Genomic DNA, 27,308 nt, shown 5'->3' with positions numbered 1-27,308 from the left:
GCTCTATCACTTACATTGTAAGTAACCAGAAGTACTGAGTAAAACTGGTCTAGAACACAGCGGGTACTCAGTAATCACCTCTGCCAACACTGGCCTTAGTTCATGTAGGAGGCACAGAAATAGATCAACTCCCTGGCCCTCATGTCCCTCCACATGGGTCCAGAATTGTCTCTTAGAAGGTAAATTGCTACACTGTCCCTGAACACCACCAACTTATGCCATTACCAAGTTCCATTACAAAGGCTTTACCTCTAAAAGATTTCCTGGATGGATTTTAAAAAATTCCGTACCATCAACACTCAGACTAACACTTAATTTCTCTCCCATCTCCATAAAATTTCCAGGAACTACTCTAAATGTACAGTATAGACTATGGATGAAATAATTTAGTACATAAATTAACACATGACCAGAAAGTACATTCTTCTATCCACGTCTGTCATAAATGCTGCAGTAGTCACACGAGTATAAATTATTTAAGTCCTAGTTCAGGCTGTCCCAGAAGACCGAGTAAATATAATCTAATGGTATAACTAGTAACACCACTGCATCAATATTTAGACCTACCTTACTTTTCAACCATTAAAATTTGAGTATCAGGTATTAAAAAATCAATCACATTAGAAAAATCATGATCTGATTTTGTTTTTAATTATCCTAAGCTTTAAGATCACATAATTTACAATTTTGTGATGATCTATTCTCCTATACTTTAATCTTAGTTTTAGTGAGCGGGCAAAAGCCCCACTGCCGACCACACACATACATAGCAACCCCACAGTCGTTTTTGAATAGCCGTTCAAGACAATCCTGAATTACAACTTAGTGTGATTTAAAGAATTCACAAATTGTGCTCCTGTATCTGTCATGCTGAATTTTAAAAGCATCTGACCTTATAGATCATCTATAAAATGTGAGAAGTGTTAAATATTCTTTATTTGATATTATACAGAAACCACACTAAAACTAGCCTTTCATTAAGTAAAAGGCAACAGTTTTGATACAGGGTATTTTAACTGAATTGGCATAGTTGGAACCAAAGAGATAAAAATGGACACTGCCAGCCTACCTGCATCCCTTTTAACAGGCTAATGAACACAATTTGGAACACAAGCAAGTCTTGCTTTTCTAATAATCAGTGAAGGGATTTCTTCAGTATTTAAAGATGTTACTATAACCAGTTACATGAATCTAAATATAAAACCAATCTCCTACAGGTTTTGAGACAGCATTCACCATCTCTGTGAAAAGCTGAATATTACAAACCAAGTCGAATCATATTTTTAAAAGGGGAAAATAGTGGTAGCAGTCGCTGAACCAAAATTACCATCAAAGTTCAAAAAGCTGATCATTTTCATTTAACCATAAGCCAATATTATTTAAATCAGAATGTTCTATCAGCCATTCATGATCTGCATTCTGGTCTGTAAGATCAATTTAAATATGATGCACATAAAAAAGGTCATGAGACATTTGTAATAAATAAGGCAGTGGCCAGCTATTACTCATTAGTAGCTTTTTTGAGATAGGCTATCAAATCTGCCCTTTCTGAACTCTTCTTAATGCCAGCGAAGATCATTTTTGTTCCAGGGATGTACTTCTTGGGATTCTCCAAATACTCCATCAGTGTAGCCTCTCCCCAGGTGATGCCTGAACAAGAAGAGATGTGTTAAGTATTTTCCACTCCCGATAAAGGGTTCACCATTTACTTTCATGGTATTTGTGCTCTGGTCATTTAACTATCCCTCTTACCTTTGCTCTTGTTGGCATCTGTGTAAGAAAATCCAGGGGCCTGGCCTGTCTTTCGCCCAAAAAGACCGTGGAGATTTGGCCCAGTCTTGTGCTTGCCTCCCTTTTCCACAGTATGGCACTGGGCACACTTCTGAACAAAAATCTTCTTGCCCTTCTCAATATCACCCATTTTAAAATCTGAAAATGAAAAGACTCAATTTATTAAGTTTTTCTTCCAAGTAAAAACACAGCGGTAACCAACCCAACGATCACTGAATTACCCATCCATTGTATATCTGGGACAGTCAGTTCCAGACTCAAATCTTGTTATACTTAGTACACTTGCAACACGCGCTTTAATACCGAAAATACTACTTGGAAGAACTTCCTTAAAAACATGTGTGTGTTTAAATAAGGGATGGTTCAAGTCGCCGAGGAAGCAAAGTGGGAACCAACCTAGTTCGAAATTGTTTCCAAAGACGAGGTCAAGGTCACAAAAAGTCAAGAATCCGATTAAGTTTGAAGGTTAGTACATTAAGCCAAAACCACCAAATTTTCAACTAAGAATGCCTATTGTATTCATACAACTTAAACCAACCCCCTATGAAGAGGGGGCAAAGTACATTAAGAGGTCATGGTTGAGTCAGCTTGTTCAGATCACTCTAAAGTGCCTTCCTGTGGGTGAGAGGTAAGTGGCGGGCTGCGAGATCTGCCAGACACCCCCATCCTCCACCTCTGGGGTCCCTGGGGGGCGACCACGAGGTCACCCATCCGGGCCGATTTCAAGGAGACCGTGATGGAGTCTTTCTGAGATGCCTGAGCAGCTTAGGGGGGGAAGCGACAAGTGGTCAGAAAATGACCCCTCTTCGGAGAAGCAGTAGTTTTTGCCCTCTGGGAAGCAGGACGTGACGCGCTGGACACCGTCCTCCCGCACCCCTCTCCACCCCGGAAAGTCTTAGCTATCATTTCTACCGCCTCTCAGCCCCGATAACGGAAGGGCCGTGTTCAGTCGGAAACGCTTCCCAGCCGCCTCCAGGATTTCAGAGCTTTGACCTAGTTCGGGGCGGGAGGCGGGGGGCGGGGTTCAACCCCACCTGAAGCCGTACCCCACCGGGTTCAGCCTGGCCACAGTCCGGGATCCTAACTCTCGGCCCGACCCGCCCGCGTGGGCTCCACTTGGGGAGACCCCAGGCGCAGGCCTCCAACCGCCCGCACGTCCCCACGCTGGTACGCGCCCCCGTGGGTAGGCCTCCACCTGCTGCGTTCTCTGTGCCTTCCGCTCACCGCTCTTTCGTCGCGCGAAACACAGAGCTCCCCACTCGCTAGCCGGACGTCCCGCTCTCTAGGTCCAAGGACACGCCGGTCCGCACCTAAGTACCGGTGTTGGTGCAACCGAACTCGCTCCGCCTTTTTGCGGCTCGACGTGCGGCCGGGCCGACTAATGCGCAGTGACGTAGCCGTATCTTATTGGCCCTGGTCGCGGGGCCTGCGTCACCGACCTGCGCGCGCATGCCGGCTAGCAGGGTAGGATGTATCGCGTGTATGCCCTTCCTGTCGAAGCCACTCTTGCCGCGGAGTTACGACAGTCCACTGGACGTACGGCACGGGGCTGACGTCACCCTCCGGCCTTAGAGTGCACGAGTGAGTCGACGGGGCGGGGGTGCAGTGGACGCCCCTGGTGGATCGAGGGCGTTAACCTGCGGAGGTTACTGCCGTTGTGCTCCGGGACGTTTAGCATTTCAGGAAGGCGTTTTGCCAACCCCGGAGAGAGACGTCCCCAGACTACCTTCCCTCCAGCTGGCGACCTTTACACGTACTTGGTCATACTTGCACGGCTGGCGCCAGCTGCACCCACAGAGATAGCCTGGAATCGGGAGTTAACAGGAGTTGGACACGCGCACCTGACCTTGATCTTCCTCCACCCCGTTCCTTTAAGTCATCTTCCAAATCTCCCCTTGATGACCGCCCCGGGACTCGGGGTGGTGCTGCAGGTGCGGCAGAGACTGGATTCCAGCTCTGGCCCCTTGCTTGCTGCCTTCTTTTCCGCCAACACCAGTTTGTCGCTCGCGTCTGTGTGCAGAAAGAACGAGGAGAGTGTGTAGGCAGCATCTAGGAAGCAACATTGTTAACATGATTAAAAAACTCTTGGAAATCTAGACGGGATTTACATCCCATCTAACCTAGGTGAAGGTCACGTTCAAGTAAACTAATGTGGTTGGGGCTCTACTGGAACACAGGTTGGATTACCACAGCTTCCAGCTGTATACTTTTTCTCCAGAACTGGCTCCCCTTCCTGCTCTGTTATGTTACTGGAAAGTTTCTTCTTGACTCTCCTGTCCCTCAAATTGAACTCCCGAGTTGTAATGAATTTTTCTTCCCCATATTCTCTCTAGCATTGTCGTATTTATTAAGTGTTTACCGAATACATGTTATGTACAATACCTAGAGTAAATCAGTGAGGACTTTTTCTCTGATAAAACTTCATGGTAGCAGCCTTTCTCCTGCCCCCAAGTTCAGCAACAGATACCAGAAGTTTGAACTCCATTACCTTAGATCCCTTCCAAACCACTGGGCCTCTGGTTTCTGCTCCAGAGCACCCTATTTCCTTTATGACAATTATTTTTTCTGTGTCCTGACTTCCAGTTCTCCTCTTAAAAGTTCACACACTATTGCCACAGAAGTGTGCTATAAAACAGCAGAAATTACACTATTCAAGACCTCGTGTGGGTACTACTGAAGTAGGCTCATTTGGCTATCCAAGTTAGTAAAAGAGCAAGCTTAGCAATACCTTGCAAATTCAGCCTGTACTTTGGAGGTTCTGATATTGTTTACCAGGCAGATTTCAAAAAGAGCCAGACATAACTTCTATAAGTGAAAATTATAACCGTTGACATAAACTATATTTAGCATAAAGGTTTTAGAAAACCCAATGACAAGCAAAACTAAGCAATTTATATGTTTATGTACATACATACATACACAAATGTGTATGGTGTACACCATAGCTATATATAAGTGAAAGGAATGACAAGGGCATATAAGCCTGGAGAAAAGGAGCATTACGCTATTCTAAACTCCTTGCATTATCCAGGAAGAGGGTATATTTTAGATTCTAGGGAAACAAATAATAGAAAAGTTGTGTATATTTTCCAAAGTAAGGAGAAAAATGGAATAGCAATAAATATTTTTTAAAAGGCAAGAAAAAAGAGGGAAAAATAAACAGGCAGGGAAAAAAAAACCCATTGTAAGATAGTAGTTTAAAACCCAAGTAGATCAGTTATTACAGTAGATGAAATTCTGTAGTTATCAAATATTTTTAAATTTGGATATTTCAAAAATGAAATAGTTGCTCTTTACAAAAAAATGCACCTAAAACATAAGAGTACAAAAAGTTTGAAAGTAAAAGTATGGACTTATATAACAGAAAAACATCTCGTAAGATCAAAGAAAATGGCACGAAAAACCCATATGAAAAATGACAAATCTTATATTGAATTGATAATAAGTATTAATGAAAAGATCAAATGAAACATTCCTTGAAAAATACAATTTATCAAAACATAGGAGTAAAGAGAAAACTTGAAATTAGTCCATAATTTAAAGCTTTCCCATAAAGGAAACCCGAGGCTCAGATGCCTCTAATGGTAAATTATATTAAGCATTTAAGAAAGAATTAATCTCAGTAACTTCAATATATTCTTCCAGAGGACAGAAAGAGAGTATATACTCTTACTACATATAGAATAGCAGCTCCAGTTAACATCATCATCTTATTAAGTTTAAAATAATATGTTTCTCCTTCTCCCAAATCCATACATCTTGTGAATAGACCAAATAGGTGACTTAAATAAGGTGTGACAAGAATAATCACCTCTGCATTTTTCAAGTCTTTGATAGTGGTACTAATTAATAACCTGTGTATTCTCTTCACCTCCTTTGTCAAGATGTGGTATTGAGTTTTTTGGGGGGGAAGAAGTGCTCAGGTACTTCCACTGGGCCTTTTTTTATTTGATGGGCTGGGGATCCAAAACAGGATTCTGCCAGTTGTTAAATGTATCTGTTCTAGTGTCATAGTCAAGAACTGGGGAAGTAACCACAGCACATCTGTGTTCCTATTGGCTTCACCAAGAGGCCAACTTGGGTAAAACCTGTTAAACCTCTCTCATAGTGGTCTTCTGAAAGTGGTCTTCTGGCTCCCAAGGGATTAGTGTTAGCTAAGAACCAATGCTTAATAATCTTGAAATAAATAGGTTATGTCCTTTTCTGCAGTGCATAGTTACTCCTTGGATCCCTTTGTGAAAAGCTAGATGGAAGATTTAGAATAGATATTCACTGTGATTTTAATTTGCATTTCCCTAATGGCTAATGATGTTCAGCATCTTCTGTTGTGCTAATGGCCCATCTACATATCTTCTTCAGTGAAATGTTTTTTAATATCTTTTGCCCATTTTCTAATTGGATTGTTATTTTACTGTTGAATTTTTAGTGTTATTAATATATTCTGGATATTCATTCTTCGTTAGATATGTGGTTTGCTAGATATTTTCTCCCAGTGTGTAGCATAGCTTTTCATCCTCATACCAGGATCTTTTGCAGAGCAAAAGTTTTAAATTATTATGAAGGCTAATTTATCCATTTTTTTAAATGGATCACTGTTTGGTGTCAAGTCTAAAAACTTACGGCTGAATGAAGCAAATCTAACAAACATTTTCTCTGTACTGCACAGCACAGAATTCTTGCACTTGGAACACTAGCTAGCACTTTAGCACTATGCTTGCGGGCCATTTGAAACAGTAGAATCACCAACGAAAGACACAAAAAAATTGAAAACCGTTGCGTGAAGTAGACCGCAACAAAGACACTTTGTTTGCAGTGTGAGAACTGAAGGTAGAATGTGACGATGTTCAGCCTTAGCTGGGAACTCCCTCTTGGAGACTTGACATCTGTCAGTTTTCTGGTAGCCAGGTTGGGGAGGGAACTGCACCTCTCAGACTGAGAAGTCAGTGTTGATAAGACCACTTGCTGGTTATTCTCTTCTTGCCTATCTAGATCCATTCCCCCACCCCACCCCACCCCACACACACTTTGTTTGCGTTGGGACCACTATATCCTGAATCCCTTTGCTCTTGACTTCTAGTTGGGTTCGCCAGTGGGAGGCACTGTAATACTAGGCTCTTCTCTTTCCCGGAGGGTTGGGAGTGGTAAGGCTTTTAGCTATTGCTCGTTCCTAGGTGCCCCGCTATTGAAGTTCCCACGTCTTTGTAAATAGTCCCTGCACTAAATGCCCCTCAGTGGAAGCCTTTGAGGGTCTGTTTCCTGCTGGGCCCCTCATTTATAATAGTACCCATGTCCTGTTTTCAGAACAGCACCCAGTCCTCAGCTACGCCTGGTGTTCTCCATGCGGGAAATCCTGTTTTACCTTTCTTCAGAAAATAATCCTCAGGACTCCGTCGGGATGTGGAGTGGGGTACAGAAAGGATCTAAGTAGCCAACTATGCCTTCGCTTTCACTCAAACTGTCTTGATTTGGCAACCCCCACCCCCACCCCTACTCCACCCCTGCCTCACACACTTCTGGTACTGAGTTCCTGAGCCTTCTGAGGATTCTGATGTGTAAACTGGGCTCTTTTCCCCACTGCCAGTGGGTCCTAGTATCTTTAGTTAGGAGCCATCTTTTTAATCCACCTCCTTTCCAAAATGTTTCTAATATCTCCGCTCCTATTCCCCCGATTGACCCAGCTAGTTTATGCTTTTGTATATAGGATAAAACAGAAAATTCAGTAAAAAACAAAACCAAAAAACTTTACTGAAGTTTTCATGAACTTTTTAGAGTAACTGAAATTAGATGCATGGATTCAATCTATGTTGATCTGGAAACCTCCGTAAGGTTTTTTTCAAAATTGATGGTATGATGAGCATAATAGGAGTGTAGGTATTCTTCGTCACCTAATAAGGCCAGATCCATGAGCCTCAACAACCAGCAGAGTTAGGAGGAGGGCCTGACACCTTACAAGCGCTGAGGATGCCTGGGGACATCTGGAGAGAAGGCCTGCGCCAGGGCTGCGCAGAGGTGGGAGGAGTGGATACGTGCACAGAGTCACAACATGCAACCCGGGGGAAACGTGCAGTCAAACCCCCCAAGTCCTATTCTGTGGAGTTGCGCCTCTCAAAGCTCTTTGGAATTCCAGTCCAATGATACACTTTATGATAAAAGGATCATATTCATTTAAGAAATGCGTGTACTCCATCCCCTTCACCTTGGACATCCCCAAATGTGTTAAATATTAAAGGCTATGCAGACTCCTGTGGTAAAGTCATGTGACTGGCTTTGCTGCCCCCAGTTGTCTCCAATATTAGTTTACCATACAACATTTTGTTTCCCGTAATATCTAATATAACTAGTACTATAGAAAAGGGTTTGGAAAAAAATTCTCTAATTTTAGTCCAGAATAGTTTTAAAGAAAGTGAAGCCAAATTATATGTTGGTCATGACACAAAAAGAAAAATTAAAAGAAAGAAATCTCAGTCCTTCTAGAAATTCCTTATGAACTTTCCATGATAAACTACCGAACAGCAAGTGGGGTTCTGCCCACCGCCCAGTAGGCGAACTCTGGAGGCAGAGATTTAGTGAAAAAGGAAAGGGGTTGTTTAATGAAAAGTTACAGTTTTGGAAGAATGGCAGCCTTCTGCCTCAGAGCTCATTCTCTCTAAAACACCCGAAGGCAAATGAACCCTGCCACCCTTTGCCAGGTTAGTTGAAAACGGCACCTGGAATTCCTTCTATTTAAAATACCACCTTTCGGGAAACGCAGGCGGTCACTCTGGGTTCAGGTGTCTTTCCGGAGGCCGCACGCTCGCTGGAGTCCTACTCGTGGCGCGCTGCGCTTCTCCCCTCTCCTGCCTGCCCAATGCCTGCACCGGATTCCTCGGGCCATCGGCTTGCCAGTGTCTCCGTGCACCGGGCTGAGCAGGGCTGCACAGCGCGGTGTCAGTCGCCAGCGCGGTCGCTGCTGCCTGCACAGGGAGGAGCCTGGGAACCCTGCCAGGCTGCTCGGTCTCCAGGGCCCGCAGGAATGCTCGGGCTCCCTGAGCGAGCGAGGGGAACCAGAAGGGAAAAAGGGCCGCATCTCAACCCACCCTCAGTTTAAAACACCGACCTCAAATCCTATGCGCTCCAGAGGCAAGTAGGAGGGCCTTTTCCTCTGTCCAAACAGCTCACCAGCCTGGCGCATGCCCAGTGCAGGGGTCTTCTCCTGTTACCATGTTCACCTCCGCGGTACACGTTTGCTGCGACCTCTTCAGCCCATTCATACTCTGTGCAAGCTTCCTCCTGCTGTGTCAGGAGCTAGGCTAGTTTGTTTATCCTTACGTGGGGGTACGGAAACGTATCACTCAGGCTGTGGCTTCAATTCTGCCGCCTCCGACACTTCTGGACCCCTCCCTTCTCAGGGGAAGGCAGACTCCCACACGCTTGGGATTTCTCTCCCCAGGTCTCCCCTGTAACATTGGCACATTAAATGAACTGACCTGCATCTGGGTTAACTAAACTCTTGTGGACACCTTCCCAAAATGATGACATTTGGCTTTAGGATAATTGATATTAAGCTATTTGTTATGGTCCAAATGTTTGTGTCCTCTAAAATTCGTATGCTGAAATCCCAGCCCCCAAAGTTATGTATGAGGATGGGGCCTTGGGAGGTGATTAGTCCTAAAGACAGAACCCTCATAAATGAGATTAGTGCCCTTATATAAAGAGTCCCCAGAGAGATCCCTCTCCCCTTCCACCATGTGAAATTACAGTGAGAACCTCACCAGACACCTACCAGCACCATGACCTTGGACTTTCCAGCCTTCAGAACCAGGAGAAGTAAAAGTTTGTAGTTTATAAGCTACCTAGTATATAGTACTTTGTTATACAACGGACTAAGGCAGCATCCTTTCTTACTACAGTAAGAATGCACCAGTTACTAATTAAAGTCACTGCCAGATCTTCACAATACAATCATTTTTTTCTGCATTAAAGAAATGGTTGTTTCTCTACCAGAAGTTTAAAGGAAAAGAAGCTATAGCTTAGGACATGTGCATGCAGAGCATTTTGGGTTTCATCTTTTTCTACTGACTTACTTTGTCCACCTGTATATAAAAAAACAGGACCCACACACTTACTGATTAAGGTAATGTAGTTTGTGGAGTTGTCCATCCCTCAATTACCTGGGAATTTGAGTTTGGTCTTTTGTACCTAATGTTATTTTGTACATTTACATAAAGGGACAGTGTTCACATATTTTTTTTTTTTTTATTAAGGTAATATAAATTGTATATTGTCAGTTATTGGGCTTTTGAGTGTTTTAGAATATTCATCTTTTTAAAATAATGTAAACTTTGTCATACACATTGTTTTTCATGGTTTTTGAAAATTCCATGGTGTATAATTTGAAAATGAGATTAAAGACCATAAGTTTTTCTGGTTCTAATATTTTATTGCCAAACTGTTAAACTTTTCAAGAAGTCAAAACATCACTTTTTCTAGGTTCCTCTGACCAGATCCTAACTTAAATTCCTGAAAACATAAACCTTGTTAATAAGGTTGTTATGGCTCCTCTATAAAACAGAACCCAGCAACAAGGAAGAAATTGTATTATATTTTCTTGCAAGAGGCTGGTTTTTGAAGGGAAAGATGATTTTCTCAATTATAGAAATAATAAGAATTATGGTCGTAGAATTGGTGTTTCATCCCTGAATGCACCTTATCCCTGAGGTCTTTATGGTCTTCTAGAACTGATTTATGGAAACGTTTTTGTGCACCGCTTTTTGAAAAAGAGTTCCTAAGCTCCAGCAAGTCGGTTTGAGTCTTGGCCTCTCCAAGTCTAGGTATCCAACCCAGAAGTGATCGTGTTTCTTCATCATTTTCTGTGTTAAAGGTCAACTGTTCTTCCGGCTTCCTTAAAAAATGTCCTAGATTCAAAGCTTCCAAGTCTGGTTTATTTTGTAAAATACTAGACTTATTAAGGCTAACAGGATTTTGACACATAACGTATGGGTCACATAAGGCAGACTTAAAATGTTCATATGGAATATAACGGTTTGGGTTACAGTACGGTATAGGTTGGGGTCTCCAGTACAAATCTTCTGTCTTTTTAGTATTTGTGATTTTTGGAAATGGTTGAACGCCACAAATGTTAGTCAGATCTTTCGTTGGGTAACAAGGTGGGCATGCATAGGTAGATAACAAGCTTTGTTCTTCCTTAATCTTGTCTTCAATTTCCTGGTATTTATTGGTTCTGCCCCCTGGTGCGTTATCACTAAGTGTCATAATTTCTGTAGAACTGGGTACGAAGGTATGAAAATTACACAAAACTCTAGGGGTACAATCGGGACAGGAGGGTGGTCTTTGCTCCACAATAGCCTCCAGAGGACGTCGGTGCTGAAGCAATCGAGCAATTCGTCCTTCGAAGGGCCTGGGGGGTTTTAAGACAGGATGGGATTTTTCTCGCTGTAGTGGTGAGATAAAAAAGAGAAAAGTGATTGAGGGTATTGCCACAATGGGAAGTCAAAAGTCCCACCCATTCTCACTGTCAGAGTAAAACCAGGATGGGTGTACCAGTACACACTCCGCTGTTCTTTGATATTTATAAAGATATTGAAATTTGGATCCTAATAAACATGTTTTTCTCCTCTATCAATTTTTGCTAATATTTAAGAGTGTATTTTTACTTGGTGATATAGAAATTCCTCTATGTAGAACTCTTTGCCTTCAAAGAGTTATCTTCTATAACTTTCAAAGATATAGAAGAATCACTGGAACAAAACTCCTGCCCGTCACCAGCAGATGATGTTAATAGTAACGGGCAGTTATTTGAGTCTGCCGAAGCCTTCTTTATTAGGCTAAGGCAAGAGTTTTTAAACCTTGGCTGAATCAGCTTTGGAGCTGACGGAAAATGAGATTCCTAAACTTGATCCTCTGAGACTGTGATTCACAAGGTCTGCAGTGGGGCTCAGGAATCTGCTAAATATTGGTCTGACAGGAATTAGTCATATCTCTTCTTGTTTTTTTCGATGTTTTATAAAAATTGTGAACTCAGTCATGTCCATAACTGCAAAAGTAGTGGGTGTATTGAAAGGGTTATTAACGGATATGTGTCTATGGGGGGCAGGGGGAAGAGGGGAGGTGTGGACTTGGAAGGGGCATGCGGGAACTATGTGGGATAATGGTGATTTTCAGTACATGGAGAGAGGTTTGGGTTACAGAGGTGTATGCATCAAAACTCACTGATTGTGCACTTAGGATTTGTACAGATCATTGAATGTATATTATACCTTAAAAGAAGAAACTTAAAACTGAACTCTGGTTAATGACATGCATATTGAATGTTTAGGGGTGAAGTATACTAATGTCTTTAATTTACTCTGAAATGTATAAAAATAATGAGTATTGATGGAGTGGCTGGAGGGACGGAAAGAAGAATTATGCGGTGAGTATAGTAGATGCCAGTAGTAGAATCCAGGTGGTGGGCACACGCTTGGTAGCTGTAAAATTATTTAAACTTTTCTGTGTTGGAACATTTTTATATGTTGAAGAAGAAAACTAAAAAACAACGGATATATGATGATGATGGAATAGAGAGCAGAGAGAAAAATGAGAATGGTGAGAAATTAACGGTGGTTTGGACTTAGGAAAAAATGGACTCGGGGACATCCTTCTGGAGCCTACTTTGTTCATAGTTGACAAACTCCCACACTGTCATTAACAAACCTGTTACAAGCTTTAACTAATGAGGTTCAAGTAGATCTATGAAAAAAAGGAGACACCCCCCCAGCTCTTTGAAACGCTCTGTTTAATTTGTCATAAACAAAAAGTATAGGGTGTATCATATTCTATTTTAACAGTATTTCTTTATGCAAGAAGCAGTTTTTAATACCATTATTCTATTCTACTACAGAAAAATATTTCATACACATTTATTAGCACTAAAATATGCCTTCTCAGATCTGTTATTTGTGCTTTAGTCAGAAATCAGCAAGATTTACTGAAAATTCCAACTATTTTAGGCATACTTTATCTTTTACTTGCACAGTAATTCTGCACATAATATACTGACAAGTATCCTTTGTATACATGCACATGTATTTAATAAAAATGATAAAGCTGCTTCCTGAAGGCTAGACTGCTGGGTCAAGTCTGTGGAAATCTGGACAGTTGCTGAACACACCTGACAACGTCAGACAATGCGTATCACCTTTTCTAGCCTTAGAGAATGCTTGTTGCGTGTGAAAAAATTAAAAACCGTCCAGTGAATGCTACAGCACAGCCTATGGAACTACTTCTGGTGTTAATGATTTTATATTGCTTTGGGAAATACTGACGCTAATGTAAAACAATGTGCACAGTTCAGCATATAAAAAGAGTCCACTTGAAATAGCTTATAGTTATTTTACCACAATTTATGTCTTTGAAACTATTAATTTTGTTTTCAAAATTTTGTAATTTTAGAGGCTAAAATTTAGGACCCAAATAAAACAATAAATGAATACTATCAGGTCACTTTCCTTCATTTATATAATTAAGCCAATAGTTTATAGCTTCTCTCACTAAAGGGGATGGTCATTACTTTCAGGCCATTTCATATAATCAATTAAGAAATCTGATATTTACAGAGAATTTATTGATTTTTGACTGTAACTCAGCCAACTCTCAATTATTGTGGATATGAGGAAGAAGGCTTTATCTCTTCAAACGCTGTGATAATGTATAAGATATACAAATGTGCAAAGATTCACAGAATTTAAGAATCTCATGAAATTACTAGTAAGCTTTTGTAAATCAATTCCTTTGTGAATTTTAGCAACAGTAACCCAGTATAAAATCTGTTTAATAAATACAAAACAACCAGTATCATGAAGAAAAAAAGGAAACCTTGCTTTTTCTTCAAAATAGTGGAGAAAAGTATTCAAACCAGTTTAAATAAATTCACAATGACTTTCTAAAATGAGTTAACTTTTTCCTTTTTCTAATTTAGTCACCAACACTGAAAAATAAGTGGGCAAAGCAAGAAAGAACCCAATACGTGGACATCCTCCCCCCCCCCCCCCCAAAATAACCGAGAGCTGACTGCAATTACTTACAGGCTTTGGGTCAAATCCCATCTGTCCAGTTAACTCCGCTGCCTCCTTTTCATAATAATCGTCCAGTTCCAGGGGGTTCATGGGCCCCAGACCTTAATGGAAACATCACGTCTTTTTATTTGGTTAAGTGAAAAATGGCACATAAATGACCTTTTAGAGAAAAACTTACCCATTTCCCTTTGTAATATAATTAGGACCAATACAGTGAAAACCAACTTTATCTCCCGGTTACCTGCTAAGGGAAACATACCGCCCACCTTAATTTCTGTTAGTACTTAGATTAAAAAATACGGGGAAATATTAGACGATGAAAGCCTGTAACAGCATTTGTCAACTATCTAATTTTGTTCTTTTTACTTGTATTAAAGTGAACTCATACCTGTAAAATCATGAGCGTATGAAGTGATCCAGTGAGACCTCTCAAGATTTCTTTGTATGTTGGCTTCTTTTGGAGAGTTAATAGGATCCCATGGATTTAAACAAGTGTTAGGAGCGAAGGTTTTAGGAGGTTTGGGGTAGAATACTTGCTTGTTTTTCTCAACACATTTAGGAAACTAGAATAAGAACACAAAAGATTATTGTTATTAATGTTGTCTAGTAGAATAAGAGCTGATTCACTTTCTCACCAGGAGCGGCGGCAAAGAAATTCCAGGCAACAGAAACAATGAGAGTTGAGCTGAGCTTTGAAGAGTGAGCAAGTGTTAGATAGGCAAGAGGCCACGACAGGAGGGTGTGCAGGAACTGGAAATGGCTGAGAACCTGCTGGAGGGTAGCGGGTGGAGCCAGATCCTGAAGGGTCTTCGTAGCTCAGTTAAAGCATTAGATTTACACTTAGGTCCTGGTTGTTGCCAAGGGGTGTGGCATGAGGAAAGCAACATTTTAACAAGCAGGTAGAAATGAGGGAACTAGAAAGAAGGAACTAAACTCCAGACATGGAAACTTCGGCTATTAAGAACATGAAATGATGGAATGAGCTCTAAAACAGCTTCTCATATTTCTGGGTTGCTTAGATTTTGCTTGAAAGAATGCGAGATCCAGTAAAACGGATCATTCTTTCAGGGCTTTTCTTGATGTACAACTTTACAAAACACGAACAGGACACTGCTTACTTCATAGACGGCTAGGTGACATTGCCGTGACCACACTGTGGCCTGCTACGATGGAATTCAAATGTTCCCGGCCTTCCATAGTTATATCCTGCCTACCTCACAGGGTGTTAGGCACTAGGAGATAACATGGAGAACACCCGGCACTGCCCCTCACAAACTCGCTGGCCACTGAACATCACCTAGCGTTATTTTCAAATTTCTAGCCACTTCCCTTCATGATTTAAAATGTCCTTTTTTGGTGTCCTCCCTCCTGGGAGCATGCCTGCCCTTCTTTCTTAGGTATGCTTCTTCTCCCTAAGTTCTACGGGTCCCGAGACTTGCAACCAGGGCGGCAACGGGCATCGGCAGCTCTCCAGGGCTGACCCCCTGAATCTGTCTCCAAGGCCCCCTTTTCTCTGACTTTCCAGTGAGCTGCCAGCAGCCCTGCCTTGGCTCACTTCCTCCCATAATGTATCCAGAGAACCGAAGCAGCCCTTCCCAGGCTCGCTCCTGTTCCTTCTTCTGTCCTAAGTCCTTCCTTGTCCCACTGCCCCCAGCTTTAAAAAAACACGCTCTCAAATTTTTTTTTTTTAAATCCATGTGGAGTCATGGTATGGACTGCTATGATCGTAAGATAGTCACAAACTCTCTGAGCCTCAGTTTCCTCTTCTATGAAATGGGGATGGTGATACTAACCTTATGAGTTTATTGTTAAGGCTAAATGATGTACTGTATCTAAAGTGGTCTAAAGTGGTTAGTGTGTGTAGCGATTTCTTAATAAACAGTGGCTATTGTTTTATTTTTGATTATACACAAATATAACGGTTAGCACAATGAATGGCGAATCTTCCTGAAAACTCTCCCATTTACTCTGTACATATTCGGAGTTACTTGGTACATTATGAATCATAAGGATAGAGTTGGGGGACACAGAGTCAGTGAAATACATTCCTTTTCCACCTTCTTTTGGGAGGAACCTTTCTTTTGTAACTGGAAATATTACATAACTGCCCGGAGTACCTGAAATCAGCTAAGAACCTTCCCCCCCTCCAAAAAAAAAGTGAATCTTGGTGAAAATCTCAAAATTTTCACCCAGAAAGAATATAAAAACAATCCACCTTTTGGATTTTTAAATCCAAAATGCAGTAAAAGCATTTTTTTTTTTTTTTACTTTGTTTTAAACACATCAAAAAGATACTTACATCATAATATACACCCTGACCTGGCCAAGTCAAAGCTTTCTTCTTTGAATCCATGGGAAAATCAAGCAGTTCGTACCTGTAAGGATTACCTGAAATTTTCGGGGAAAGCACTGTTATCCGGAAAGTATAAGAATAGTCTTCTAAGTTATGGATTTATGGGTGCAATAAATAGAAACAAGATAATATGAGGTAGAGAGAACACAGGTGCACATCTTAGCTATATATTTATAACTTTGTTTGACTTCTTGCTCCCCCCCACCCTACCCCCACTTAGTGTATAGCATGTGGGTTACACAGACTATGACTCTAACCCTAGTGCTTCCAGCAGTAGTAGGCTTTTCCCTGCCTAAATATCAAGAAATGGAGTTAGTACTTGCTTACCAAAAAGGTATCAAAAGAGAACATCTTAAAGACTAGTTTCCTAGGTATTGGTGGTACAATATTCTTCCCTTATCTTCAGAGGGTACATGAAACCAAGGAGGGTACTGAACCCTATATACACTATGGTTTTTTCAGCCTGATAACCCAGATGCCTCCTCAGTGAGTCATGGGTGGGTAGCACATACAGTGTGAACATGCAGGACAAAGGGATGATTTATGCCAGGGCGGGGCAGAGCGGGACATTGGGAGATTTCATCACATTGCTCAGAATGGTGTGTGATTTAAAACTTATGAATGGTTTATTGTGGGAATTTTCCATTTAATATTTCAGACCATGGTTGACTGTGGATAACTGAGTGATAAAAATAGTAACTGCTAACACTTATCTCTATGATCCATGAAGTAGTACTTATATTTCCATTTTATAGATTGGGATGTGGAGGCACAGAAGTGAAACAGCATCCCCATGGTCCACGGGGAGTGGAAGAGCCAGAGCTCTGTCCATACGGTCTGTTTCCATAGTCCATGCTCTGTAACACGCCACTGTAATCTCTCTCACGGTGTTACTGCCTACTGATAAGGGACTGAGGCTGAGAGTGATGATGGCAGTATCTGTTCTTACACTTGGGTTGAATTATTCACCTACGGAGGATGCTTGGGTCTTTCCTTCTTCACAGACCACATGCATTCAACAAGTATTTATCTCTGCCTACCATGTACCTTTTCTGTCACCTTAGTTACCTTCACTCTTCTGCTGTAGGTTTCTTCTCTGTTCTGAGGAGTATAGCGTGGGAGAGACTTGATGACCATTGTATGGGTTTACCATCCCCTTTAATAAAACTCATCTGGGAGGACCCCAATCTTTGCCTCTGTGATAACATGCTCCCAGGTGCTAAGAGGAACTGAACAAACTGCTCCCACCACTTTCTGAGTCTTATTTCAGTGAGAGTCTGTCTTTCACTTCCATCATGGCAGCTACATCCATGTCCAGACTGAGGCTCTGAGCCCACCATTGTCCCTTGTGCTGATCACCTGAGCTAGGGCAGAATTTTTAAAAGCTAAACCATAGGAGCACAAAGGAAATAACAACAAAATATTAAGTAGAATAAAAACAACCAATAATACAATGTTTGTTTCTGATTCTACCATGGGAGGTTCTGTATAAAGAAGAAAAGTTAAGATCATCTGCAGAGAATCTGATTTAATTGATCTGTGGTGAGGTCCCTGCTGACTCAAAAGTGCGGCCACAGCTGAGTACTTTTCTAATCTGATGGGTCGCACTTCTGTGACTTGAGTCCTTTGTCCTAGTTTCTTTAATTTTATTATTGAATAAACTCCAAATATAAGAAAAATTAATACTGTTCTGATTCAAAATCATATTTTACCTCTTGTCTTCAAAACCACTGTATCATATGCATTGGTTGGCACAGTGGGAGGAAATGGCCGTTGGCTTCGGGCTTTAATGCCAGTGTATTGATCCTTAGGTGATGTGAAGGTCGGGAACATGGCACCGCGACAGATGTGTGTGTGGTACGGGTGTTCAATTGGATACGGGACGCAGATTTCGCTGAGATTTAGTTGAACAAACAAAACAAAACACAACAGAAGTGCAATTAAAACGATTAAATATTCATTGGAACCCTCCTTTGTGGCAGGTACTGTTCTAATCCCTGGGGATATGACAGCAAGCCAAAATCCCTGTACTCAAGGAGGTAGCATTTTGGTGGAATATATACCAAAAAAACATATGGAATTTTCTTAATTTTGCTAGACAAATCAAAAATAAATTTAATTTGTAAAATAAATGATAATTTTTTATTAGTGAGTAACTGTCTTTTATTTTTTTAGTGTTTTTTTAAATTAATTAAATTAATTAATTGGGAGGGGACCCCCCACTCTGTAAAAATTCCCCACTCTCCGACTTAAGATCCTTTATAATCTTATAAAAGACAACAGGCGAAGGTCTCATGCTCCTCTAGCTGCTTCAAGCTGGACATGGATGAATAACTTTCACTGACCAAAATATGAAGAAGATACATGAATTATATAGTTTTTAGAATTTCTAGTTGCTTTGATTCTTGCCTCTTGTTTTAAGAGGATCCTAGTACTTTATTTTATGGAATCAGTTTGGGCATTTGGCTTCAGTATACAAAGTGATCTCTGACCATCATGCATTGAACTTTCAACCCAAGCCATGCCTGCCTGCCAGCCTGCCTTCCTTCCTTCGTTCCTTCGTTCCTTCGTTCCTTCGTTCCTTCCTTCCTTCCTTCCTTCCCTCACGTATTTTTAGAGAGGGCAAAGGGATGCAGAAAGAAGGGGAGAGAAACATTGATGTGCAATAGACACACCAATCGGTTTCCTCTCTCACACCCTCAGCCAGGGACCTGGCCTGCAACCCATGCATGTGCCCTGAGTGGGAATGGAACAAGCAGCCTTTTGGTTTTGGGGATGATTGATACCCAACCCACTGAGCCATACTGCTTAGGGCAGGCCATCTGTTTCTTTAAGCAATCAGTCAACAAAATATACTGCCTCTGTATGTACACAGTGCTGCTCAGAAATCAAAAAGCCAAAGGTAGCTAGTACACTGGAAAAAAAAAAAATTCAACAAGTTAAAAAGTTCACAAAGATATAAATTTCCTATCATCTGACAAACTACAAGGTTTAAAAAAACCTCATCTATCTAAATTAGAAGAAAATGGAGATTAGGAAGTACATGGAATAGAGAAATGTTTATATATAATTAGAAAACAAAGTAAGAAAAAGGAAGATCAGTGCCCTGGCCAGGCCGCTCAGTTGGTTGGAGCATTGTCCCCATACACCAGAAGGTTGTGGGTTTGATCCCTGGTCAGAGCGCATATAGGAGGCAATCAATGGATGTTTCTCACATTGATATTTTTCTCCCCCTGCACTCTCTTCATCTCTCTCTAAAATCAATAAAAATAAACATACCCTTGATGAGGATTAAGAAAAAAAGATTAGCAGGGGATATAATTGGGAGAAATGAGTAATACAGTTACCTTGGACTTGTACCAGCCTCTCCTTCCAATTGTTAAAAAAACCTTTCATGAAAAGTCTCGTTTGTCCTCACACTAAGACCTACAGATTGCCAATATTTTTTTCTTGACTAGAATAAGGAAAGAAAATACACATTTTATACTTACCCTATTGTTGAGTTAGGTGGTTTGGGCATCCTAGAATAAAAACAGGAAACAAATCCTCATTTTTATTAAGGACTTTTTAAAGCTTACCTTTCTATTAGAAACTTGCTTAAGAATAAAGAAATATCTCATTTTCCAACTATAATGTCTTTAAGATAATATTGACTTTATAAAATCTTTTTAAAATTATATTTTGTTGATTATGATATTACAGTTGTCCCTGTTTTTCCTTCTTTGCCCCCCTCCACCCAGCACCCCTCACTCCTTCAGGCAGTCCCCCGGCCATTGCTTCTGTCCATGGGTCACATATGTGTTTAAGTACGTTGGCTACTCCATTTCCTGTACTGTACTTTACATCCCTGTCGCTATTCTGTGACTACCTATTTGTAGTCCTTAATCCCCTCACCTCTTCACCCATCCCCCGACCCCCCAACTGGCAAAACACTCTCCATATCCATGATTTTGACTCTGTTCTTGTTTGCTTAGTTTTTTAAATTCAATTGTTGATAGATATGTATATAATGCCATTTTATTATTCATAGTTTTGATCTTCTTTTTCTTAAATAAGTCCCTGTAACATTTCATGTAATAATCGTTTGGTGAGGATGAACTCTTAGTTTATTTCTTGTCTGGGAAGTTCTTTATCTGCCCTTCAATTCTAAATGATAGCTTTGCTGGGTAGAGCAGTCTTGATATAGGTCCCTGCTTTTCATGACTTTGAATAATTCCTGCCAATTCCTTCTAGCCTGCAAGGTTTCTTTTGAGAAATCAGTTGACAGTCTTATGGGACCTCCTCTGTAGGTAACTAACTTCTTTTCTCTTGCTGCTTTTAATATTCTCTCTTTATCTTTAACCTTTAGCATTTTAATTATGATGTGTCTTGATGTGGGCCCCTTTGGGTTCACCTTGTTTGGGACCCTCTGTACTTCCTGGATGTGTATGTCTGTTTTCTGTCATTATTTTTTCAAATAGGTCTTCAATTTCTTGCTCTATCTCTTCTCCTTCTGGCACCTCCATGATGTGAATGTTGATATGCTTGAAGTTTTCTCACTGGCTTCTTACACTATCCTTGTTTTTTTGGATTCTTTTTTGATTTTGCTGTTCTTTTGGTGTGTTTTTGCTTCCTTATGTTCCAAATCAGTGATTTGATTCCCAGCTTCATTTACTCTATTGTTTATTCCCTGTAAATTATTCTTTATTTCAGTTAGTGTATCCTTTATTTCTGACTGGTCCTTTTTTATGCTGTTGAGGTTCTCACTGTTACTTGAGCAGCCTTATAACCAGTGTTTTGAATTCTGTTCTAATAGATTACTTGTCTCCATTTAGTTTAGTGTTTGTTTGTTTTTTTTGTCCTGGCATTTTGTTCTGCTATTTCATTTGGGATATGTTTTTTTGTCTCCTCACTTTGGAAGTCTCCCTGTGTCTGTTTCTATGTATTAGGTAGAGCTTCTATGTGTCCCAGGCTTGGTAGAGTGGCCTAATGTAGTAGGTGTTCTGTTTTGCATTTCTTATTTGCAGTGCAGTTGGGACTACCTACTTCTAATGATGAGAGCTCTGGTTCTTCTGACATTCACCTCCTAGTCAGGTGGTAGCAGAAGTGCTCTGAGGCAGCCTGCCACCATGCATGTGGTGCAACTGCGTGACCTAAAGTGACCTGAACGTGGCCTGGCTAGGGAAGCTATGTCAGTACTGTGTGTGCTTTGATATTTTGCCCAGGATTGCCAATCTCATCCAGTTGACAGAGAGGCTCGAACAAAACTAGCAAACTTCTGAAAGTATGCCTTTTCTGAATCAGTTCATTTGAAGGTTGTGTATTTACTAATTACGCTGCTAGGAACAAAGTCCATATTAGGGAAGGATTGTCATCCATTTCCACTGGACTCCAACAATTACCGGTAGTTTCAAACTATGCAAATATTTCTAAAATATTTCAGATATGAAAAATGAAAAGGGTGGTAAACAGCTGACAGTAAAGGTCAGTAAAATTGAGTATACGCTTTAATTTTTTGTTTCTCTATTTAGAAAATGGTATATTCAGCATATAATTTTATTAAGCCTATATTATTAACACATGAGTCACATGAACCATAAAATGTTTATACCCTTCTTTATTTGGATTCTACGTTTGTGGATTCGCAACTAAAAAAACAAAAACAAAAACAAAACGACCACCACGTTTTGTCTTCCAATTATATTTCTGGTTGATTTGGGGAAAAGGGGACAATGAATATAAAAATTCCAGGGATCTAGAGTTACTAGATTGGCTATTATTTGTGAAAGTAAAAGGAAAAGGAAAAGGAAAACTTCTAAAAGAAAAACCCTTCCAAGTATGAAAATAAAATGAATGAAAAAAAATAGGCTTAGAGACACCAGTTCCTTGCCTGAACCAGTCTAGTATTTTACTGCTATACTATGTATCTAGTTTTCCAAGTTAACTAATCCCAAAGGGAGAAACAGGCTTTAGTGATCACATAATGTCTTTTTGGCTCCCTCTTGTGGCTAAACTCTATATTAACTTCCTATCTATAAACGGATTCCTAATATTTCTAATAGCCAACGGTGAAGGGATATTTTCATTGTTACTTCAGTATTGTCAGTATTTTATCTTTATCTGAAAATTAAAAAGTATGATTTTTGTATTATATACAACAAACTATTTCAACAAGTAAAAAATAATTACCAACTATTCCTTATCCAAAAGAGGCTTAGGGGGTAATCTTATTAAGATTTATTTGTAGATTATCCTAATGTACATATTATAAAATTCTAATTAAAAATTTTGTTGAGGGCACAAAGGCATTTTCTATGAACCTTTAAAGAAATGTAATATTCTTATTAGATTGAGTAACTAGGTCAAAGGCAGGGAAATGGACCAAGATAGCCGGTCTAAATCCCTTCAAACATTACTCTTCCATATTTCTTATTTTTTCTTTACTTGTTTAAACACCACAAACTATTAGTGTGTTTTAAGTTTATTTGTTTTATTTTTTGTCATTTGTTTGGTCTTGGTTTCTATTATTAATGTTCTCTATTTAAAAAAAGGAATACTTTTGTATTTTCTACAAGTTCCCATTTTGGGGCTTTTTTATTTCTCATATAACTCATTTTCACTTAAAAAGTGTTATTTGATCTTATGTAAGGAAAATAAACCCCAAACTTACAAAGAATCATTTCCATAGATGTCACTTTTTTTGTTCTGGGTCAAATAATAGAATTGTTCAATAGGAAGCTTTCTGAAAAGAAAGAAAAGATTAAATTGAACATCTTTTCAAATCAATACAGTGTAACAGTGAGATAGGAAAAGACAAAGAGACTAATACAAGTATATGTATATATGGAAATTCCATTTGTTAAAAGGAGGCATTTTAGATCAGCAGAGAAGGATTTACTTTTCATTAAACAAAGCAGGGAGGTAGGAGAGGATTAAGGGGGGATAAATGGTGATGGAAGGAGACTTGACTTGGGTGGTGAGCACACAATACAATACACAGATGAGGTACTGCAGAATTGCATACCTGAAACCTGTATAATTTTATTAACCAATGTCACCCCAATAAATTCAATAAATAAGTAAAAGCAAAAATAAACAATGCAGGAAAAATTCACTAGCCACTCGGACCAAAATAGATTTCGGTTTCATACTACTGACAAAGATAATTTCAGACAGATTAAAATCTGAAGAATTGGGAAACACATACAAATTTTAAAAAAAACATACAAAAATATTTTTCTCCTGGTGGTAGGAAAAACATTTTATATAAGATTTTTCTTTTAAAAGTCAAAAACCAAAAGGACATATGATAACGTCAAGTGAAAAATGTGAAGGTAGGACAGCATAAAAATCTCAGCTAAAACACAGACTGGAAGAAATGCTTGCAATAAGGATATGTAAAGGAGTAATATACAGAACATAAAGAAGAACTAAGAACCTAGAGCTGAAAGACAAACAATAAAAGTGGGTAAAGAAAGAATAAGAACAGAAAATGTAAATGGCTATACCTAAGAAAAAAGTACTCAACCTAAGCAGAGAAATGCATTCTGATAACTAAAGTACTCATTAGATCGGCAAAAATTATACGGTTTGATACTATAATACAGTTGGCCAAGAGTATGGGGAAATGGATACTTTTAGCCACTACCAGAAGAATATAAAACACTGGCGCTATAGCTACCAGAATTAAAAATATTTATATATTGTAATCCGTAACTTCCATTTAGGATTTTCCCCAGAGAAACATTTGTGTATGAGCTCAAGCAGGACTGTACAAGCATATTCATTACTTATAATTAATGCAAAGAAAAAAAAACAAAACAAAACAGGTGATGGTGGAAATATTATGAGAATGGCTAAATAATTTATGATGTACCCATATTGTGGACCACTATGAGAAATTAAAAAGAATGAGAGAGATCTGTATTTATAATCTCTAGATTGTACAGAGATAAAAAGAATGAACTTGCCTAACACTATATATCAAATGTAACCAAACATAAACTAACACAATCTATTTGCAATGGGTGCCTATATAATTATGTAAGTGTGTAACAAACGGTGTGCCTCAAGGAGACACACCAAAGTGGTAACTCCAGTTCCCTCTAGGAAGGAGACTAGGATTGGTGGGGTGGCGGGCAAAGAAGGCTGGACCTTACAGGGTTTTTTAAAAAGATAATTTTTTAGAGCAGTTTTAGTTTCACAGCAAAATTGTGAGGAAGGCAGAGATTTCCCATATGCCCTTTACTCTCACACATCCTTAGCCTAACCCACTATCAACATCTCCCGCCAGAGTGGTATACTGGTTACAATTGATGAACATGTTATCACCTGAAGTCTCACTCTTGGGGCTTTTGTAACGTTTCAATATATTGCAGTACTCAACTGTCCCGCATGGCTGCCCGATATCTTTTGAACACCCACCCTATATCTCATCTCCCCAACATAGGTTCCAAAAACCTTGCTTTCTCCGCCCCTAAGAATGGCCGTAGAGTGTGAGGGCTTTTGGTACCCCACAGGATGCTCAGCAAGGAAACCCCATGATAGACAGTGTTCTCATTAATTAGGTAGATAAAATGAGCAACTCCGTGAGCATCAGTCAGGCTTTCTCTGGCCACCCCAGTGCTTGCTCAGTGGATCCGTAAGCTAAGTTATCACGGTGGCAGAGAAAGACGTTGTTCTGTGTAGACTCATCAACATGAACTTCACCTTCATCAAAACTGACCTGGTCACATTTGAATTTGCCAGCAGAAGTTACCAATGCTAAATACTTCAGAGAGGAAAATCTCACTGGGGGTACTAGTCAGCCATGCGCTGGGAGGCTGGTTACACTGGACCCTTCCATCACGGAAGATACGATTTATCCTCCTAGGACCAGACATCTGTAAATGTGGATTTCCCTTTCCTTCTTGCTATACTGCTGCCAGTTACCTCACCGGCGGACTTTCTCAATGCCTTGTTCACTACCTGCCATTTAAACAATTGCACTTCTGAAGTAAGTAATCTACCACATAAAACGTAAGGCAATGGTTGAATTTAAAGGGTACACTGGTGTTATCAGATACGCATAATGGTAGAATAGCCTGTTGAAGATTCAGTGATGGCTGAGCGTGGCACAGGCTTTGAACCAATAACCAAGAAATAGTTTCAGGGTTGAAGTGGGAGTGATGTCTCTCACTGTTTACTTTGTTATATTTGAGAACTAGATTTTATTTCCTCCATAGCCTCTGGGCTTTGCTGGTTTAGAGGTCAAGGGAGAAATGCTTTCATCAGAGAACACAATGGTCCTATTGAATTGGATGTTGAACTGATAATGTGGTAATCTGGGGCTCCTTATGACTCTGGAGAAAGCAGGCTAGAAAGGACTGTATCAGGTCAAGAGCAAGAGGATTGTCGCTATGCAATGATGGAGGAAAGGTGTATTTCCAGAACCTAAATTGCTTCCAGTGGCATAAAATTAATGGAGTACTGTAGTAGTCTCACACTAAAAGCTTAGATCTCTCAGGAACAGAACTTGGGGTTGCCCCACCAGGGAATGAACTCCTACCAGTTCAGGTACTGGCTGACAGCAAGGGAACTTGAACAAGGTGGATGGGTGGTGGAGGAAGGAAATGATAACATCAACGAGAGCCTCCTGTCAGCTGTAGTCACATCCCATATTTTCTTCCTTGCTGTGTCCTGTATATTTTAATATATGAACTACTTTTTCTTCTCCTTTTCCCTCATTATTTCATATAGGGTGTGTTGGTGATGGTTTATTAACTGCATACATGTGGGCTCTCAGGACAAGATTATGACTAGACAGGACTGAACGTCACGCAGAGATCCTGGACTTGGAGCTGGATGCAGGGACTGATGAGACTTCGGGTCTTCCCTTTTGGGGAGCTCAGCACATTTTCATTTGTCTGCTTTGTATTGCTTTACTCAGGCTTTCAAAAGGTCATCGGCTGCCACACGCCCCGGGTGTTACTGTTTCTCTCTCTAGCTGTGGCTTGTCTTCCCTACTTTCTTTGGACTGCTTCAGAACAACAAACTAGTTAGCTAGGTTGTTAGAAAGCCAGGCAACCAGGATTGTTAGAGAAAGCAGGGGTAAGGAGGCTGTGTGTGAAGGTTTGATGGATTTATTTTGACTAAATTTTGTAACTTTTAGTAAATAACGTGACATTTTCCTTGCTGCTCAGGTTTTTTTTCTTCTTTCTCTTCAGTTTTAGCCTGTGTTTTAAATAAAGTTGCTGAAAGATTGACTTTAAGATTATTGAAATATTTTAATAATTGAAAACAATGCCCAATAGATTCTAATGACTATGGATTGATGAACAAATTAGAAATCAAAAGCTCCAAAAAATCAAGAACATCTGCATAAATTAGGCCATCTATTTGTTCAAGCAAAAATATTTTAAATTAAATCTCTCAGGAATATTCCTATTTAGTTTTAGATAAAATGTGATTAGCAAGGGAATTAAATTAATCAAAATTTCTGATCATAATACTTGAACATCTCTAAGGACAGAAAGACATCCATACAGATTTTTATTTTACTGACTTCACAATTAGAAATTACATAATTAGTTTTCCCATCTGTGTCTTCTTATAAATAGCAAAAGAAGTTAAGTTTGGAGGTAGATCAAGTTCAAAAGGACTTACAACAGAAATAAAACGAATACTAACACCTCTGTGTGAAAGGCAGAAAGACTACTTACCTTGGCCAGGTTTCTCCACCAAATCCATTGTGCTGATGTCCCTTGCCCATGACACGAGGAGGTTCGCATTTTGGCCTGTGTTCCTCAGGGAGTGAAATGGGGATCATCCCACCATATTCCCTGTCAGCGCCCCAAGGGCACCGACACTGTTGGAGTGACTCCCTTAATTCCCGATACCTGTGAAAAAGATTTTTTTCAATAGTTTCGGTATGGAATACTACAGTGTGAATGTTTGCATCGCCTCCCAAATTTATATGTGGAAATCCTAATGCCCAATGCGATGGTATAGGAAGGTGAAGCCCTTATGTGTGGGACAAGTGCTCTTACAAAAGCCACCCCAGGGAGATCGCTAGCCCCTTCCACCACGCGAGGACAGAGCAGGAAGGTGCCAGCTGTGAACCAGGAAGAAGGCTCTCAGCAGATGATGACGCT

The 27,308-nt window shown here is 40.1% G+C and overlaps 2 protein-coding genes across 3 annotated transcripts in view; both read right to left on the bottom strand.

Annotated features, from left to right (window-relative positions):
• Positions 1-629: 629 nt before the first annotated feature.
• Positions 630-3,130, bottom strand: CYCS (cytochrome c, somatic). 2 transcript variants are annotated; one of them, XM_090287097.1, is made up of 3 exons: positions 2,987-3,130; positions 1,753-1,929; positions 630-1,650 (listed from the first exon to the last, which is right to left on the bottom strand). In XM_090287097.1, exons 2-3 carry the CDS (start codon positions 1,919-1,921, stop codon positions 1,502-1,504), a joined length of 318 nt encoding a protein of 105 aa, XP_090143223.1. In that variant the 5' UTR covers positions 1,922-1,929; positions 2,987-3,130; the 3' UTR covers positions 630-1,501. The 2 variants fall into 2 exon arrangements, with proteins under 2 accessions (XP_090143223.1, XP_090143222.1); XM_090287096.1 differs by having other exon boundaries at positions 3,016-3,129.
• Positions 3,131-10,245: 7,115 nt separating this feature from the next.
• SPMIP4 (sperm microtubule inner protein 4) overlaps positions 10,246-27,308 on the bottom strand; it is a 29,599-nt gene continuing 12,536 nt past the window's right edge. The window contains exons 3-10 of the mRNA XM_090287800.1: positions 26,877-27,053; positions 22,847-22,918; positions 19,689-19,718; positions 17,910-18,091; positions 16,144-16,232; positions 14,233-14,407; positions 13,854-13,945; positions 10,246-11,223 (exon numbers count right to left, since the gene is read on the bottom strand). Coding sequence (XP_090143926.1) covers positions 10,417-11,223; positions 13,854-13,945; positions 14,233-14,407; positions 16,144-16,232; positions 17,910-18,091; positions 19,689-19,718; positions 22,847-22,918; positions 26,877-27,053 — 1,624 coding nt within the window. The 3' untranslated portion in view covers positions 10,246-10,416. The remainder of the gene's footprint in view (positions 11,224-13,853; positions 13,946-14,232; positions 14,408-16,143; positions 16,233-17,909; positions 18,092-19,688; positions 19,719-22,846; positions 22,919-26,876; positions 27,054-27,308) is intronic.

Source organism: Furipterus horrens, unplaced genomic scaffold (assembly GCF_987537825.1).
Source record: "Furipterus horrens unplaced genomic scaffold, mFurHor1.1.pri manual_scaffold_9, whole genome shotgun sequence".
Lineage (NCBI taxonomy): Eukaryota > Metazoa > Chordata > Mammalia > Chiroptera > Furipteridae > Furipterus > Furipterus horrens.
Note: the sequence above shows the minus strand (reverse complement) of the source record. Positions and strands in the feature narration are given on the sequence as shown.